Genomic DNA, 19650 nt, shown 5'->3' on the forward strand with positions numbered 1-19650 from the left:
AAATTGAAACAACAACATTCAAAGTAATGTAGCCTAAAACTTAGAGTTGAGGTATAGCCTAAGTCTACTTGCATCAAGTTACCTTAACTTAAATAGTTAAGTTAATTCTATATGTACTTAAATAGGCCTACACAAGTTTTGGAGACGCCACTACTCAATTCAATTGGAGAAACGAGTTTTCTCAATCAATCGAGTAAAGTCAACTTGGGGTTTTCAGTGTATAACAACTATTAACATTTAATAATAAAAGTTTATAAAAAAATAATAAAATAAAAAATAGATAAAAAAGGTTATCAACCACTTTTACATTTGAGGACGCCCCTTAAAGTAGGTTTTATTAGATTACGCACAACATGGGTATATTTTCAGCATTTATGCCCCTAAAGTGGCAATGTTAGAAACACACTACACACACCCGGCCCATGCAGTCCCACGCCGCAATGTGATTCACGGGGGGTCTATATTCACTCAATTAGAGAATTCTAAAGAGAAAATCGATCGTCCATCTGCAGAAATGCCAGTTTAACAAATTAGATGCTTGTTTCATGCAGGTGATGCGGTGACAGTCGGGGGAGATTAAAGGTAATAAGTTGTTGTGTTTTAACTGGAGGATGAGGGTTGGGGGTGTGTGTGATGAAGAATACCCCCCTCTCCTCCATCCATCAGGAGCTCTGTTCCTTCAGTCCCACAAGCAGGTACGGTAGCGCCCACCGCCGCATCTCATGCACCAATTAGAGGCGATGCCCTCTGAACGGACTCGATTAGACCGTGATTTATCCGAAAGAAATATAATTATGGCTCCAAATAAAATAATCAGCATTGAAGAGCGATTTCCTTAACGAGACGGAGCGGTTGGGTGTCACGGAGTGGCGGCGCCTCATTAGCGCTATAATGAGGCTTCGGGGTGAACCCGATAATTATCGAAATCTGTAGAATGAAGATCAAGCCAAATGGAACCCGAATTCATCAGAAAAACTCCGAAACACATTTTGAAATCATCCATCTTTAACCTTAAGCTGTGCTATAGGCCTACTCATACCCGGAACAATGGGATTCCATCATGAACTTGACAAACCCATTCAATTATGTATAACAGATAGGAACATTATAACAACTACTAATTATGACAATACAATTTAGTGAAATATATGGAGAAATGTAGACATCTTACCTGGTCTAAAATGATACTTTAGGTTAACAAATTGTATTTGGACACCAAAGCAACACTTAAAATGTAAAAATGTCACAGCTATATATAACAACATATCCACCAAGAGACATCTGTAATAAAGAACTCACTTTTTTTTCCTAGACATTATTATTAACCAACTGTTTTTAAAATTATTATTATTTTTTTTAGAAGGTCACAAATGTAGTTCATCACATATGGACCATTAACATCTAACAACCAGTGTCATTTTGAACAGTAGCCTATATTCAATTTCATATCTAAAATCTTTATTTTTTTTTTTGGCGAGTGTGAAATGCAATTTGTTTTTATCCAATACAATGGGCATTTGTAAAATTGTAAGTGTGGCTAATACTTTTTGGGGCCCACTGCATTTGGTACAGGATTATGAATTTGAAAAAATATCTATTTTGATATTAAAAACCATTTTAAAATGCACTGAGCTTTACATTGCAATGTCTAGAGGGTTCTAGGAAAAACCTGATGCCAACTCTACCCAAGGATGGGATACTGGACCGCCACCATCCAAGATCATATAGCCAATACTATATTTCACAAAGGATAGAATTCAGATCATGATGATAATTATGCTTTATTGCACAAAATGTTATTATATGTTTTTCCAGCAAATAAGGAGGAAGGAGGCCAAGGTGGCTAAACATGCAGAAGAGCCTCATGTTTGCATGAGAGAATCTGGCCAGCGGAGGTCAGTGTCCTTACAGCAGAGTTGAAAATACATTCTCATCATACCTTACTTTCCTTTCATTCTACACATCTCTCCCTCTCTGCATGCAGGAATGCAAATCTGTCCAGGTTCACATTATGCATGAATTACCGCAGCCCTATATGAGAGGAGAATATATATATATATATATATATTGGGTGAAGGAAAACATTTCAGATATTAATTCAACTTTGCAATTGTCTTATTACAAGTCTGAAACAATGTGCATGCCTGCAGCATCCATAAACAAGAATAGCTTACAGAAAATCAAAGACCTGTCATGGTTTTTCTGTGTTCACAGCAGGTGAACCTCTTAACTGAAAAGGAAACTGAACATTTATACTGTGATGGACTGCAATCATGCATTTTTCATTTTGAGAACAAATGTTCTAAATTAACATAACAAATGTACATTTCCATAAATAGTCTATCATTAGTGAAAAAGAAGCATTTGAAATGATTATTCAACTTTATTTCATGATTGTGTAAATTTGAACACTTATAACAGAAGGCCAGTGAGGAAGTGGCGGATTATTAAATCAATCAATACATATAAACAAATATTTAAAAAAATCAGTGAAATGCAAACAGTAAACATATTGCTTTGCTTCTGAAACATTGAACAAATGGAATGGACACTTGGGATGTCAGTGTGTATGTTAGCATCTATGTGTGTGTGTGTGTGTGTGTGTGTGTGTGTGTGTGTGTGTGTGTGTGTGAGAGCATTTGTGTCCATCATCCTTCCAGCTTGACTGAATCCAAAAGAGTTCTGGCCTCCTTATATTCTTCTGTTTCAGCCAATTCTTCTGCTGTTTCCTGGAGAAAAAAAATATTTTAAAGTCACTAGCTGGACCCAATTGGAATATTCACAAATACTGAATATCTAGATTGTGAAGAAATATGTCAAAAAAAATAAATAAAATTATATATATATATATATATATATATATATATATATATATATATATATATATATATATATATATTTTTTTTACAGTCAGGTCCATTTAATATTGGGACATCGACACAATTCTAATCTTTTTGGCTCTATACACCACCACAATGGATTTGAAATGAAACGAACAAGATGTGCTTTAACTGCAGACTTTCAGCTTTAATTTGAGGGTATTTACATCCAAATCAGGTGAACAGTGTAGGAATTACAACAGTTTGTATACGTGCCATGCCCAAAGTATTATAAATTCTTCTCTTACAATAAAATTCAGGAACTGTTTTTAACAGTGATGATTTTGAAAATCAACCAAATCCACTCCAGTGTAAAATGTCATTCAAGTTAGAATAGCCTTCGGCATACTTTTAAACAATAGTTTTAAATCTTAATATAATAATTTGAACAAATCAAACCAAATTGTGGTCATATTTCATGATGCATCACATCATTTAGTAAAAGTATTATAATCAAATCACTGTAAAAGCAAATCTTTATACCCCTGTAAATCACCATGACCACATCAGTTTTAAAACAATGTTAATATAACATAAAATACATGCAATTTACAGAGAGGCTGAGCAATGTCAGAGTTTGCAGAAGCAATTTCCTGAATCACAAAATGTGAATGAATGCCCATGAGTTGGTAAATGGGATTACAGCAACACACTGGGAGATGCTAACTACATCACCAAAAACAGCGAATCTGTCAGGATCACTGAGTGGATCTCACACACACACACACACACACACACACACACACACACACACACACACACACACACACACACACACACACACACACACACACACACACACACACACACATTGACAATGGTTTCTATGGAGGTATTTGCCTCTGGAGAGTGCAGCATTGGTCTGTTTGTGTGTGGTAAACCCTCACTCAGCTAGTGTAAAAGATGGTAAGTTTAAATCTGGCACATGGAAAAGCAGGGTTTTAAAAGCCTTTTTCATCATAACACAGAAACAGGAGCTGTCACTTTGAAGCACACCTGTATAATGCAATGCCATTCCTTTCTCTGCGTCTCTCATTCAATCTCTCAAGTTTTGTGTTAATTAATGTGACCTCTCCTTCCTCTGAACGTCAGGAATCGGGAAGATGGTGAGCAAGCGACTGACACACTGTCTCCCCTGTACATATCTCATGTACAGACAGTTTGCTGGTGGACGGGCGCACACACACGATTATTTAATCTATCAGTCTTGACTTTTAAAACTATTCTGAATTCTAAAGGGACTTACAGAAAGAAAATTGTTGTTTGATTTCATGTTAATTAATGTTTAATGAAAGTAGTGTAAATTGGTACTTAATACACTATCAAAATATTCAATAGTAATGCAAAAATAATTAGATTCGACTACCTTAATAGATTAAGTTACTAATATGCTTGCGATTGATGCCTTTTTTTACACACAGATAATCAGAAAATTTCCCAGATGATCCAGACTGAAAGAAGACCAATCGTTGTATTGTGTTGCATACATTATTCCTCAACACAAGTTTGGTAGCGTGAGCGCCAGGTTAGCTTTAAGTTGTGTGTGTGTCGGGGGGGGTATCTATGTTACAGTAGACTTTGTCAGTTCAAACCAGTCTGGCAATTTTCTGCTGACCTCTCTAATCAACAAGGCATTTCCGTCCACAGAACTGCCGCTCACTGGATGTTTTTTGTTTTTGGCACCCCCGCAGTAAATTCTAGAGACTGTTGTGTGTGAAAATCCCAGAAGATCAGCAGTTACAGAAATACTCAAACCAGCCTGTCAGGCACCAACAATCATGCCACGGTCCAAATCACTGATATAAAAAATTTCCCTATTCTGATGGTTGATGTGAACATTAACTGAAGCACCTGACCCGTATCTGTATGATTTTATGCACTGCAGCCACACGATTGGCTGATTAGATAATTGCATGAATGATTGTTGGTGCCAGACGGGCTGGTTTGAGAATTTCTGTAAAAAAAAAAAATTAAAAAAAAACTTCCAGTGAGCGGCAGTTCTGTGGACGGAAACGCCTTGTTGATTTCAGTGGTCAACAGAGAACGGCCAGACTGGTTTGAACTGACAAAGTCTACTGTAACTCAGATAACTGCTTTGTACAATTGTGGTGAGAAGAATATAATCTCAGAATGCTATTCGAAGATGTGTGTTGGTGCTATTTTGGTGGCAAGAGAGGGACTTACACAATATTATGCAGGTGGTTTTAATGTTGCAGCTGAGGTGTATGTATCTTTCATATAGCCTACACAATGTATTTTCAGTTACATGTATCTCTTTTTGTGGTTTGACAGATTTAATGAAACATATTCAAGGCAACATAAAGGGAAATTGCATAATAAACATCGCTATTTCTAATAGTTCAGTTTGCGTAGTTACACCAGTTTCATACACTAACCTGCAAACTCAACAACTAAAAATCAATGCTTCAATAATCCATGTATTGAAATATTATAACATTCATAGTTACTTTTTACAATTTTATTTTTGAAGTTTGTAATCAATACTGGATTACATTTCAAACGTAATCTACTCAACACTGGTCATCAATTTTCACCACTTGCAGCTGTGCTTCAGGGAAGGTCACAACTAATGTGTGTTTAGATTTCACATGTTTCTCCATAGAGGACCAAAATATCCCCACAATGTAGAAAAAATGAAAAGGCCTACATATTAGTGAGGAGGAATGTGTGTGTGTGTGTGTGTTTGTGTGATTTTCTCACCAATAGTTGTTGTAGGTCAGCGTGGGCCATAGCTAAACGACGATGACAGTCAGGAATCATCATTCTTGCCTCTTGCAACACCTCCATCTGTTTGAGATACAAACAGAACAGCAATTGTTCTGGCTCTGTTTCACAAGACTTGCTTCTCAAAACAACATCAGGTAGAAAACACAACACCCCCTCTGAGAGTGTGAGGATTTCTGTATGCGCATTTAACTTCATTAAGCATTTGATGGAGATGTGGCTCAAGGAAATACTCTAAACTCTGCTCCCTTGTTGAATGAATTTTGCAGGATTATTGATCTGCTACTGCCTGAGAAACAATCTCCACCCTCAACCACAAACCCAAATGTTTATGCCATAACAGGCATAGCAAACCTATCTCACACAATCAGACAGCTGTATTTGCATAGACTGTGGAGTGTAGGAGATGTGCAGAAAAATACAGAGTGATGTGAGAGAGCGAGAGAGGTAGAGCATGGGCCACTACTCCTTGAGAACCTCTAAATTGGCAACATGTGTTGTTAATTACAAAACTCCTCTAAAGTTACATAACATCATTAATTTTGCATCAGCACATTAAAACTCATTAAAACTCTTGCCCTGATACCACAGTGCTGCCATACTGAATCAGCGCTGTCTCCTTACCAAAGTAATTCCTTTTACAGGACTGGACAATCAAACAGACCTTGTACCAGCCGTTCACTCAGACATGAAAGGAATGCTCCAGGTTTAATACAAGTTAAGCTCAATCAACAGGATTAGTGGCATAATGTCGATTAGCACAAAGAAAATGGACTTGTCCCTCATTTATTTAAAAACAATAATGCAAATACAATGGATGTAAATGGGTTCAGTGCCTAAACATTAAAATACACACCGTTTCAAAAGTATAGCCACAAGATGTTGAATAATGCAATATTATACACCAAAAGCGCATTTGACTACACATGTAGATACATGCCAGTTTATAATGCGCTTTTTTTTTTGCAATTTATTTTTTATTACTGCTGATATGTTTGATAGAAAATGTACAAAAACATCTCTTAAATAAAATGCACTTCACAGCCAGCTTTCATCTGGTAGTAATACCGCAATGTAAATGGCACAGGGCATGTTTTCTCAATTAAGCACAATCTATAATGAGTGTAATTTTGGCGTGTTTGTGCAGAAAGGAATGACTTCATTTAAAAACTCAAGATTGCAGCACCATATTATACCCCCCATATTTTTCCAGGACCACCAAATATGGCAATCCTCTGGCGGAGGACCCACTTCCTAAAATATCAATTATTATATTTTTATGAATAAAAACTGTACAAAAAAACTGAACATGTTGTTTGAAAAACAAAATAATTGCTGTTTATATTGACATAATACTAACGGCAAAATATATTTTTTCAAATATTATCAAGAAAATATCATTTTTTTAATTGTATATTAAAAGTTGACTGTACCTTTTTCATACCCGCCTGAAAAGAAACCTTTTGATGGTGCTTTTCACAGAAATTCTGTTCCAAAGCAGGAAACATTGCATTACAATCCCCAGTGAGCAAGCTTAAGGCGAGTTGTCAAAATATTTGCAATTAATCAAGATTTCCGAACCTGTTTTTAGAAAGCTAAAATGGATAAACAGTCCAATTTGAAAAATCCTAAAAAACAAATCTGTTTTCAGCAACATTTAATGATTTCCAATCTTAGAACAATAGCAAAAGGGCCTTGTGAAGATGCTAGAGGAAACAGAGAAGTATCAATATCCACAGTAAAACAAGTCCTATAACGGCATAACCTGAAAGGCTGCTCAGCAAGGAAGAAGCCACTGCTCAAACTGCCATAAAAAAAAGCCAGACTACAGTTTGCAAGTGCACATGGGGACAAATATCTTACATTTTTGAGAAATGTCCTCTGGCCTGATGAAACAAAAATTTTATTGTTTGGCCATTATGACCATCATTATATTTGGAGGAAAAAGGGTGAGGCTTACAAGCCAAAGAACACCATCCCAACCGTGAAGCATGGGGGTGGCAGCATCATGCTGTGGGAGTGCTTTGCTGCAGGAGGGACTGGTGCACTTCACAAAATAAATGGCATCATGAGGAAGGAAATGTATGAGGATATGTTGAAGCAACATCTCAAGACATCAGTCAGTGGTGGTGGTGGCGTAGTGGGATAATGCACTGAACTGGTAAGCAGAAGGTTGCTGGTTCGATCCCCACAGCCACCACACCATTGTGTCCTTGAGCAAGGCACTTAACTCCAAGATTGTCCCTGTAATAAGTGCACTGTAGCTTGCTTTGGATAAAAGTGATCTGCCAAATGCATAAATGTAAATGTAAGATAAAGCTTGGTCACAAATGGGTCTTCCAATGGACAATGACCCCAAGCATACCACAAAAGTTGTGGCAAAATGGCTTAAGGACAACAAAGTCAAGGTATCGGAGTGGCCATCACAAAGCCCTGACCTCAATTCGATAGAAAATTTGTGGGCAGAACTGAAAAAGCATGTGCGAGCAATGAGACCTACAAACCTAAATCAGTTCCACCAATTCTGTCTGGAGGAATGGGCCAAAATTTCAGCAACTTATTGGGTGAAGCTTGTGGAAGGCTACCAGAATCATCTGACCCAAGTTAAACAATTTAATGCTACCAAATACTAACAAAGTGTATGTAAACATCTGACTCCACTATTCTTCTGACATTTCACATTCTTAAAATAAAGTAGTGATCCTAACTGACCTAAGACAGGGAATGTTTTCTATGATAAAATGTCAGGAATTGTGAAAAAACTGAGTTGAAATGTATTTGGCTAAGGTGTATGTAAACTCCAGACTTCCTATATATATATATATATATATATATATATATATATATAAAATACATAAACACACACAGTTTAGTTGTACATCTGGCCTTTCATATCTCCTTTTGTCCTTGCTAGAGCCAGTCCTTTGTCCTTGAAGACTGTAGTGTACACCTTTGTATGAAATCTTCAGTTTTTTGGCGATGTATAGTCTTCATTCATTAAAACAATTATTGACTTTTGGGTTTCTAGAGAAAGCCGTTTATTTTTTGCCATTTTTGACCTAATATTGACTTTAAGACATGCCAGTCTATAGCACACTGTGGCAACTCAAAAACAAACACATAGAAAATGTTAAGCTTCATTTAACAAACCAAATAGCTTTCAGCAGTGTTTGATATAATGGCAAGTGATTTTCTAGTACCAAATCAGCAATTTAGCATGACTACTCAAGGATAAAGTGTTGGAGTGATGCTGCTGGAAATGGGACCTGTCTAGATTTAATCAAAAAATGACTTTTAAATGCTTATGGTGCTGTTTTTTACATCAGTAATGTCCAGACTATACTTTGTGATCAGTTGAATGCCACTTTGGTGAATCAAAGTACCAAAACAGTCAAATCTGTACATTATTCCAAACTTTTGGCCCCAGTGTGTGTGTGTATGTATAAAAATAATCATAATTAAGAGTGCTGCCCTCAAGGGTACAGGGATCCAGCTTCGCAGCCCCTGAACTTTCCTAAATTGAGTAGCCCTGGATTAATCGGTTATCAGCCTTTTCCAACACCTAAATTATCAGTATTGACAAAAACAGGTTTCTCCCATAGCCAGCAAGACAGCTGTTGTTGTAGATGAGAGGCAGGCATATTTTCCTCACCTGTTTCTTGATTACATACTCGTCTCCAGCCTCCGCCTTGAGACGCTCGATCTTTTCTTCCTGCTGCTTTGCCTCCTTTATGTACAACACCTCCTCTTTGGCCAAACTGGAAGAGAGCGCAAGAGAGAGAGCAAGAATGAGAATGGATAACTAGGGGTTAGTTTTACTCCAAAAGTTCAATACTCATTTGTTGAATCGATGCTGTCAGTAATTTACTGTAATGCATTAAAACAACTAGCTAACTTCCAGATCTCTAAAAAGACCAAAAGACAAATAAACCTCTTTCACAGGTGCAAAATCATGGACCATCTACAGATATCCAGTAGTAGACATTTTGAACAGCAGCTGTGACATTCAGTAAGTGCGTGAAATCTCTGAACAATGACAGAGCGCATTTCATAAGAACCCAACTTTCACCACTTGTTTTCTGCATAATAACATGTGGAATTATAAAAATGTGAAAGCCTTTATGTAGACTGTACATCAGACTAACAAATCTGTATGAACTGAGGTGTACATTTTCATAACAATTTATGCTAGTTTTCTACATTGCTTAATCACATCTGCAAGAGGATGTTACAAATAAATAAATATAAAACAACAAATAATATTGGAACATGGCTGATGTGAGAGCGGTGGTTCCTTCATGACATCAGAATTGGTTTTATGTAGTTGCAGGGTGCAAATATTATTACTGTTTTTTTTTTTATCTTTTATTTCCATTTTTTTATAATGCATATTGTTTATTTAATTTCCCCCCCAAATTAAAACAATAAATAATTAAAAGTATAGTTTGTTGAAGTTAGCTTATTTTGAAACCATTTGTGAATAAAACAAAATATAAACTTCGCGTACGTTTTAACTTGCATTTTAATTTACATGTTTTCGAGTACTCGTTTTGTATATTAGAGTACTCGACTATGAAAAATGACTCGAAAATGCCCATTTCTACACCTATTCAATTGTAGAACATCTTTCCCAGGATTCTCTAACTGCCTTTTCTCTTTTATTCCTCTTGGTTTTTTTTTCTCCACAATGATATATATATACTGTCAATCTCAGAAAAGCTGCATGCTTGTTAGCCACAGCGCTAAACTGCATCAGCTACTTCCTGATCACTGCGCTAATCTGTCTTAACTCCATCGGTCTCTCTCTCTTTTACACACTCAAAGACACTGTGCTGCCCCTACTAGGTTTAATTGATCATCAATTTAGTCCCTAATTTGGACCAAGTCAGGTGGCAAATGGGCCACTTTCGCTTGATTGTTGGTGAAAATGCAGCACGAGTACATTGATAAATTTTGATTATTTATCAATTATGGCCAAATGAACTAAATGCACTGAATAAATTCGCAACCTGATTGCCATAATGGAGTTTGAAAATATCACTATAGATAATGATTCCAGCTAATAGCCGTTTTCCGTCTGCGTGCCGCTCGCTTGTTGGGACGACATGGCGTAGCGGAATTCATTTTTCATAAAATCAGCTGTGTATGGGTGTGAGAGAGAGAGAGAGAGAGAGAGAGAGAAAGGAAAAGATAGCATGACACTTCTCCATTAATCAAACATTCTGCCAGCCCAAGCCACGTGCCGTAAGATTTGTCTCTGCCAACGACACTCTGTCATATTTTACGTCAATTACACCAGTTTTAACAGGCTTCAATCATGACACCCGGGTGCAATTCTGAGCATATGCTCAAGGTAAGGTTTTCTTTGACACACAACTGCAAAAAAAAAAAAAGAAAAATAAAGTAAAACATAAAATAAAACTTCAGACCACAAGATGAGGATAGGGGGTTGAACTAGTCTAGTGAGGCACAAACATATGCCGTGGAAAGGTGGGGGGTGACAGGGTGGTGGTTGAGGGGTGGAAAGATCGGGTGTAGCATAATTCTAATAAAAGTGAGGGACAGGCTAATGAAAAAGTCTCATGCTGATGTTAATTTCTTGTTTCTGCAGGGTGATGTGGGAACTGCTTAAAGCAGGGGCGGAGCTGGGCAGCCGTAAATGGGCCTGCCAGGGCTGCTTCCTTCAGCGTAATGGAAAAAGCATCTCTCTGGAAAATCGAGAAAAGAATTAGACTCGACACACACATTCTCTCCCCTCTATTACTGTATTTTTGAGGCGCCAGGCCAGTGCCAAGACCTAGTGACAAAAGCAAATTACATCTGTCATTTTATTAAGTGCAACCGCTGAGCTAGGTCAGAAAACACAGTCTGGAAGGCATCACCGAAAAGAAGAAAAAAGCAAGTGAAGGAAAAAAAGGGATGTATGGACCAGGGTTGTGCATTTTTGAGTAACTCTGTAGTCAAGTATTCTGATCGAAAGAGATGAGTACTTGATTACTTGTAAATTAAAATGGAAATTAAAAATAACAAGTATGACACTGCCAACAGAAGATACAGAAGTATGCTAATAATATCACGTAATATGAACAATTTTCGTTTTCTTTATCAACATACAATAATTAAATAATTTCCCCTTAATTTTGGGTCTGCTTTATTGCTGCTCACTTGGCTACTGACATAACACTTGCTATAAAGCCAGCCTATTTTAAACTGTGTCTATTAATTGGGAATCTCCCCTCACTTTCTGTGTTCGTCCCAACACTTTTTTGTTTTTTTAATTATACATAATATTTCATATATTTCATATATTTGGCCGACGCACAAAGAAATTGTAAGACGCCTCTGCTTTAAGACTCATTATCCTTTGTTGCAGACACGGCAGTTTTTCATCAACTGAAAGAAAAGTATATTGTCATTTTTATAGTGTAACATTAAAATACTTCAAAGTGGAAATATGAAAAAAAAATTCTAGAAAGTTATATCTGCAAGGCACTAAATTATATAATACACAAATTGGACTCAACAAGCTATTACACCAGGGATTGGCAACCTTTTTGACACCTTTTTATTTTCCTACTCAATGGCTGTGCCGATGAAGGATTAATAGTGGTGTTTTCCTTATTACATGACGTGTTGTTCTGAAAGCAAAAAGAAACAAATGAAACAAGGAATGTAGGCTGTCATCCGCGCAATCTGACCGAAGCAAAGCGGGCGCATTTACACGCGCAATTAATCGAAAGAGAAGTGCAGCTAGCTTGTGATGTGCGAACGGCTTGCACGTGCAATTGCAGTCTCATCACACTTTAATAGTGTTTAGCTTCCCATTCAGCTGATGAAAACACGGTTATGACTTTTCCACGTCGTGACATTTATCACTTTTATTGTGACTTTTTAACGCCAAAAAGCAGCAACATTTTGATGGTGTTCTTTTACCATTGCAGGAAGGTGCCTGGTTCGTTGTGATCGCCTCGTTAATGAAGTCAATTGCTTGAAATTGAAATTACAAGTTGTTAATTCACTTTATATGAACTATATATTTTTTAAATAGAATGTGATGGATTCATATGTGAGGGAAACACCTCAGAAGTGGAAACTTGAAACATTCATTAAAAAAAAAAAAAAAGCTCCAGGCCATGTCACAGCCACGCCCCAGTCTGTTCCATGTCACGTCTCTGCCAAGCTCCAGACTGCTCCATGCCATGTCTCAGCCAAACCCCAGACTGCTCCATGCCATGTCTCAGCCAAACCCCAGACTGCTCCATGCCATGTCTCAGCCAAACCCCAGACTGCTCCATGCCATGTCACAAGCAATTCTCTGCTCACCAGTCCAGGCCCGGCTCTGCGCCACAGTCCAGGCCCACCTCCATCCCTATGTCTTTTCTAAAAGCAAGTCTAAATATCTTATATGCTGCTTCTGAGGTGAACGCATCTTTATTTGTATTTTTAATATTATATTCAACATTCTAAGATAAAATATTTTTCTCCTGCAGTATGGTCCCCAAAGTAAATGTTGTTTTAAAATAGTTTTAGATATTTATATTGGAAGATAAAATAAAAACAAATCAAAAATGTATTTTGTTGCAGTGTATACTGGGCAAAGGCTACCCATGCACAGTGACACATATATTATGATTCAATAAGTCACGAGCCATCGTGTTATAATCAAGCTGCAGCAAGCAGTTGTGAGTGGGAAAAGCGTCCCTGTACCAAAGTATGCATTAGCTGCGTGCAGTTTCAATCTCTTCCCCCTTAGATTGGTACACTTTGCGCAACTTATAGAGGCGCTTACCGCACAGATAAATGCCAGTTATTTGCATGACCTGCTCCTTTTAACTTTAGTTATATAAAGTTTTAGTTTAATAAAGCTACAACGCATTAAATATATATAACGCGTGTTAATACGAGTGTGATATGTTTCGATTGCCGACAATTGAAACAAAATCGATTTGCAACATTTGAGAAGCATTTTTAATATTCTTGATATTCGATTAATGAAGTCCTCGTGCAAATCCCTAGTATGTAATGCAACATCCAGTTGTTACATAAATGACTACACAACATTTGTTTTGTGTCAACATTGTGATGATAATGTTTGAACCAGTTGTGCTTTGAGATGGCTGATATAAGGCAAGAGAAGATAGTACATTCTTTTTGAAAGGGTTTTCCATGGTTCAAGTCCAAGAGAGATAAAGAGAATTCAGCACGAAGAGAGAAACAGCTAATCTCTTCACTAGACAGTACGGGTTTAAAAGCGTACTCAGAAGAATGCAGGACATATGCAGCAACATACATGGGCTTTACTCAAATCTTACTGCGTCAAAGACTTCTTCAGACTGGGCCAAGAACACTAGTGAGATGGCAACATATAGCATCAGAGATTTTGACCTTTTTATGGGGCATTTTAGTGGCTCCCTTGAGGCTTAGGGTTGTCTAGAGCAGTTTGAGTGAGGCTTGAATTGAAGGTGGTAATTAGCTAACATTACAAGTGTCCACATCCATGCACTACAAACTAAAGTTATCCCAATAAAATTGACCCACATAGATAAGTCTTCATGAACCTGCATCACTAAATCACAGTGCAGAGAGGATAGCTGCCAATGGATCGGATTAGGTAGGTGTCGCTTAAAACGGAAGCAGTTTCATCACAGACATGAAATCCACCTGTCAGGAAGTATTAGTATGCTAGTAGCTACCTTACCCTTGAAACCGGCAATGAGGCTCTGTAACCACTAGCTAGCTATCTGGCTAATATGATTTGTTGTGCACTGAACAAGACAGCAATGATAATACAATATACAGCTATCGACTGAACACAACAGAAACTCTAAAAAGTAGAGAGAGCAACATTCTGAATTGTAAAAAATAAATACCATACATTTTTATTGTTCATTATACACGATAATTTAGATACCTTTAAAGACCATGAGATTGTTATACTTCCATTGATGCCATCAGTCTGTGTTGTTTCAGCTTTGTGTTTTAAAAATCGTGTTTAATAGCAGAATTTCTGGTGAAGAACTACACTACCCATGAGTTTCCTGAGATGGAAATCCACCAATAAGAGAACCGTGACAAACAAATGGTGGCAAAAAAGCTCTGCAGTGAATGCCCACTTCCATAACGCAACGCAACCAAGTTGGTCTACTTTCAAACTACTTAAATGTCTTTATTACATGGCTTGAGGGCTGAAACGACTAGTCGACGTTATCGACAACGTCAACAATAAACATTTGGACAAAAATTGTAATTGTCGAAAAGTCGTTTGATCTCATTTAACGTAACATGTGATCACATTAAACTAATGATGATGCACAAGAGCAGCACTGCAGCTCGCGCCTGACTGAGAAGATGCACTCTAAACTTTCCAAACAGCTTCAGGTGATGTAGATCCCAAAGTATGAGGGAATTATAATTATAATGCAAAAATACCAAATAAGTAAATGCTGTTTTAATACATTATAGCTTTATTAAAGTTGAAATAATACGGAAGTAGGTTATGTAATTAACTACAAACTCCAACTCTGGCATTTCTCTATGCGGTCAGCACCTCTTCTATAAGTTGTGCGAATGTCCCGATCTAAGGGGGAGAGATTGAAACTGCATCCAGCTGATGCCCACACTGTCACGGGGATGCTCATCCCTCGAGCATGCGCTTGCTAAAGGTAGATTATAACGCGATGGCTCGTGACTCAATCATAAAATGTGTGTTACTGTGCATTTCTTATCGTGAAGAAAATTGGCAACACACAACTTTATTAATAAAAGAGAGTTAAAGATGGATTGATGTGAACAAAAAGGTGAGAAAGGGTGGTCTTCGCCCCATTATACACTGCAACAAAATACATTTATGATTTGTTTTGGATTTGTTTTTGTTTTGGCTTGTTCTGTAACAACTGCATAACCAAGTGTCAGACCGCTCATCCAGGTTCAGCGAGCCATCTCTCCTGCTTCTCGGATAACTGTGTGAGCTCTACAAGTAAGCTCACTAAATAATTTAAACTCAAATCAATGTTTCAAGTCCAATTATTTGTTTATTTGGCAAGTAGTCTTGTAACAGGCTGAATAATGAGAATTAAGACAGTCGTTTTCAAAAAATAAACACCAACAGAACTCCAACGCAAATCTGAGGATGACTTCAGCTGTTCAGCCATTTCTTCTTAAATTACATAATTTCAAAGCAAATGAATATTTTATGTTCATGTGTTTATATATTTGGTTGGTTAGTAGCCATGTAATAAGCGGGATGATGTACAGTCAGCCGGTTATCGCAAACTAAACCCCTTCAGGGCGATACAAGACCTCAACGCTTCATTCTGATCACCTTGTTGAGGTTTACCGACTAACTGTACATTAACCCTTAAACATATATCTAAATATTTTGTTATAAAACATATTGCATTGTTTCTGTACTTGTACTAAACTTCAAAATCAATAGTTTTTCCCATTGTTTTTTATTTGATGACGTTATTCATAATGCTTGATGGGATTGTAGCTCATTCTCTCATTAAAGACTCTTGTTAAACAGTCCAGTAGCTTTGTCTTTTTGAGTGATGTTCAAATACTTGTTTGCTTGAAATCAAAAAAATTTACGTTTTAATTCACCTTATAGCTGGTTGGTTTGGTTCATGGCTTAGAACACTTAGGCCTATGTAAGTTTTATGAAATCCCTGTGGTGAAAAAAAAAAAGGATGAAAAGTTAATTCCTTATGGAAAACTGGGACAGCAGATTTCACTAAAAATTCTAGATACAACACTAAAGAAAAAACAACGAAAATATGCCTGTCCATCCCAATGTAATATGTACCACATATTTCACTGACATAACCATGAGTGCAAAGTGTTTCCTGGTGAACTGACAAAAATCTGTGCACCTTGACTCCCGGAAATTGCGACAAACTAGCTAAACATGATGTAGCTTGTGATTCTGAGAAAGCTCTAGCCACTTTGGGCCACTTGAACTAAGAAATATGGTAAATCCTTCATGAAATATAAATAGGCTAGACACACACTGGGCCTTGTTCGTGAAACACAAGCAGAACAAATGAGTGTGTAACTCCTTCATGAATCTATTCAATGGAAAATTTACAAACAATTTACACACAAATGTGTTCCACTCATGTTTCATGAATAAGGTCTAAAGACCCAGAGCGGATAAAATTTAACTGAAGCATGAGCGAGTTAAAACATACAAACAGACATGTTTTGAAGAAATGCAATTCAGCGTTCAAAGGTGGACAAAATCAATTATCTGACCTGGAGCTGAGAAGCCTGAGTGTCTGAGTCTGAGTGAACCACAGAGGCCTGTGTGCTCACACAGGGATGGAAGCACTGAGACAAATCTATAGAACCTTAAGACCCAGCTGAAAAACAAAACAAAGCAACTTGATCGATGCAGAGGCTGGACTGTCCAGAGGATAATAACAGATGGGGAATCCAGGGGAAACTTGTCTTAAAGACATGAACAGTATGTCTGCCATTACTTAGCTTGACAACTGGGATGCTACATCATAAAATCATCAGATGATGCACATGGTGCCAATGCAATAAGCAAATCCTGCATAAATTATGTCAGACACCAAAACCTGATTGGTCCCTCATGTGAACATAGGCTGAGTTTGCCAGGCTGAACATTTGGTTCTTATTGTAGTGTGGCTCATTGCGATGTTGTCTTATGTGTTGGCATGGTGTGTTACTCATTTCCTAGCCCCTCTGAGAATCATTCCCTTACTTCCATTACAAGCCCTATCAAACAGGCCCATCTCAATCAGACCCTCTTCTGGTCAATCAATGCAAACAGCAGTCAGGTGGGGATTGGAGGAGAGAACAGAGAAAAGGGAGGGGGAGGAGATAATGAGGCAAGATCAGAGACACTCCCAGAACACAAATGACCAACTTTTATAGTCTAACATTCTGAGGCGAGGTCCTAGTCTTCTTAGATATTTGTTCCATACAATGAAAGTGAACTTGACTGATACTAACATTCTACCTAACATCACCCTAGGTGTTCTTTGGAAAAAGCAAACAATAAAGGTTTGGAGCAGGAGCGTGAGTAATAAATAAATGAGAGAATTTACATTTTTGGGTTGTTAAGCACACAGTATCTACTTATCTGGAGCACAAAATCTATGTGCAGCAATATAATTGATATGACAGGTCATATTTAGGAATTAGGATTGTGATCCCAACTACAAACAACAACATTTTCAAATAATCACTACAAAGCACTGTCCATGTTGTCAAATGGATACACAAAGATATACATTTATTAAATACTACAATAGAGTATTAAGGCCCAGACTGCGATGACGTCTTCTAAAAAATGACGTCATTCTGTTTTTAATCTTGACTGGATGAAGACATTCTCATAACTACTGAATCGATGCATTAATATAGCCTCAAGTTATTAAATTCCATTAATCTCATTTTGTTCCTAATATAAATTGTCCTCGTTGCCTCAACAGGTAAAACAAATATTACGAACAACACATATGATTAATATAACATAAGCATTTACTCAATTTAAAGTAACCTGAGAAATGACCATGTCATTGGAAAATGCTACCACTACTCTTAAAGCACCGGTCTGAATTTACAGCCTCTACGGGGTGAGGACGCCCGTCTGCCGCGTGAGTTCACCACGTGGCGCGGTGAACCTGCGGCCTAGCCAAGTTGACAGTGACAAACTGAAATGTCATCATTGAATCTTCTTACCGTTTAACAACACCGGTCTTGATTTTTATCTGTCGTATTGTTGGATCCGCCATTGTCCTTTTTTCTTACTGAAGTAAAAACGGGGAAATATGTTGAGAATAGCAGAAACGAGCTGCTGAAACTAGCCTGTTAGGCGTCCACACCCCAACACAGCAGAAACTCTGCGCATGCGTACAATAAGCATCTGTTTATTGTGCGCTCGCAGTTCAAAGATCAATTCAAAATCAGCAAGGCATATTTAGAAGTACAAAGTTGACGCAGTACGTTTAATTATTAACAGCTTTTAATGTAATATCATACAGACATGTATATTCAGACAAACTCACATATGTTGATCATAAACAAGCAGACAAACTGGGTTCCAAAAGCCTATGCAAATTTTGTTATTAATATCAAATATTGGTGTTTATTATTGCATAAACTGCGTTTATAAATATTCAATTAAATGTAATTCTGAAAAATTTGTCTTAATGAGGGTGCAAAATAACAGCAATGTAATATTATTACTATTATTATCATCGCTTTTATTAATAATGTAATAATTATAATAATAATAAGTAGGCTATTATTATTAGTAGTAATAGTATATAGTCATAATAATAATGACTACTACTACTAATAATAAGTACTATTATTATTCATTTTAATATTTTATTATAAATATTATTATTATTAATATTATAATAGCCTTCTTTAATACTTATTATTAGCCATTTATTATTACAATAAAATAAGAATGACATTCTTATGTGTCTTGGCTGGTGCTGTCGACTTTTTTTGGGCTTTCTGTGATCTACTTCTCACAGCCACTGAAAGCATAGTGGACATCATAGACACCTCGATTGCCGGAGGTAATGTTTTAGACTGGAACAGGTAAAGTGAGATATGTCACACGTGTCAGGAGTTGTCAAACCTTCGGGAATGATGAATGCCATCACCACCGGAGCCTACGAGTAGAGATGCCGACCCTCCGTCACCCGGCTAACGACTGCACGCGAAGCAGTACTGTCCGGTGGAAGATTGAGACGAGCGTGATTCATGATCATATCGCTAAATCGACTCATTTATGGTTATTGATCATAAAAAGGCTCGTGTGTAGCAAAGGGGAGAGTGCCATCAGGACAAAACGCCCTTGCACTGCAGGCCTATTGAAACCATAAGAACCACAGTTTCTAAAAATGCTTACATTCAAATATTATGAAAGGCATGTTGACCACGTCCTGTTGGTCACACTTGAGAGCTATTTCCCACCAAAAAATAAAAACAAATGCCATTATATTATACCACTATATGACAATTCCCTTTTGGATCTCCA

At 37.3% G+C, this 19650-nt stretch overlaps 1 protein-coding gene across 1 annotated transcript; it reads right to left on the reverse strand.

Moving 5' to 3' along the window:
- Positions 1 to 1776: 1776 nt before the first annotated feature.
- Positions 1777 to 18493, reverse strand: LOC127629080 (tubulin-specific chaperone A-like). Its single transcript, XM_052106122.1, has 4 exons — positions 18336 to 18493; positions 9277 to 9382; positions 5601 to 5687; positions 1777 to 2729 (listed from the first exon to the last, which is right to left on the reverse strand). The coding sequence occupies exons 1-4, from the start codon at positions 18386 to 18388 to the stop codon at positions 2649 to 2651; spliced, it is 327 nt and encodes a 108-aa protein (XP_051962082.1). The 5' UTR covers positions 18389 to 18493; the 3' UTR covers positions 1777 to 2648.
- Positions 18494 to 19650: the final 1157 nt, after the last annotated feature.

This window comes from Xyrauchen texanus, chromosome 35, assembly GCF_025860055.1.
Source record: "Xyrauchen texanus isolate HMW12.3.18 chromosome 35, RBS_HiC_50CHRs, whole genome shotgun sequence".
Taxonomy (NCBI): Eukaryota; Metazoa; Chordata; class Actinopteri; order Cypriniformes; family Catostomidae; genus Xyrauchen; species Xyrauchen texanus.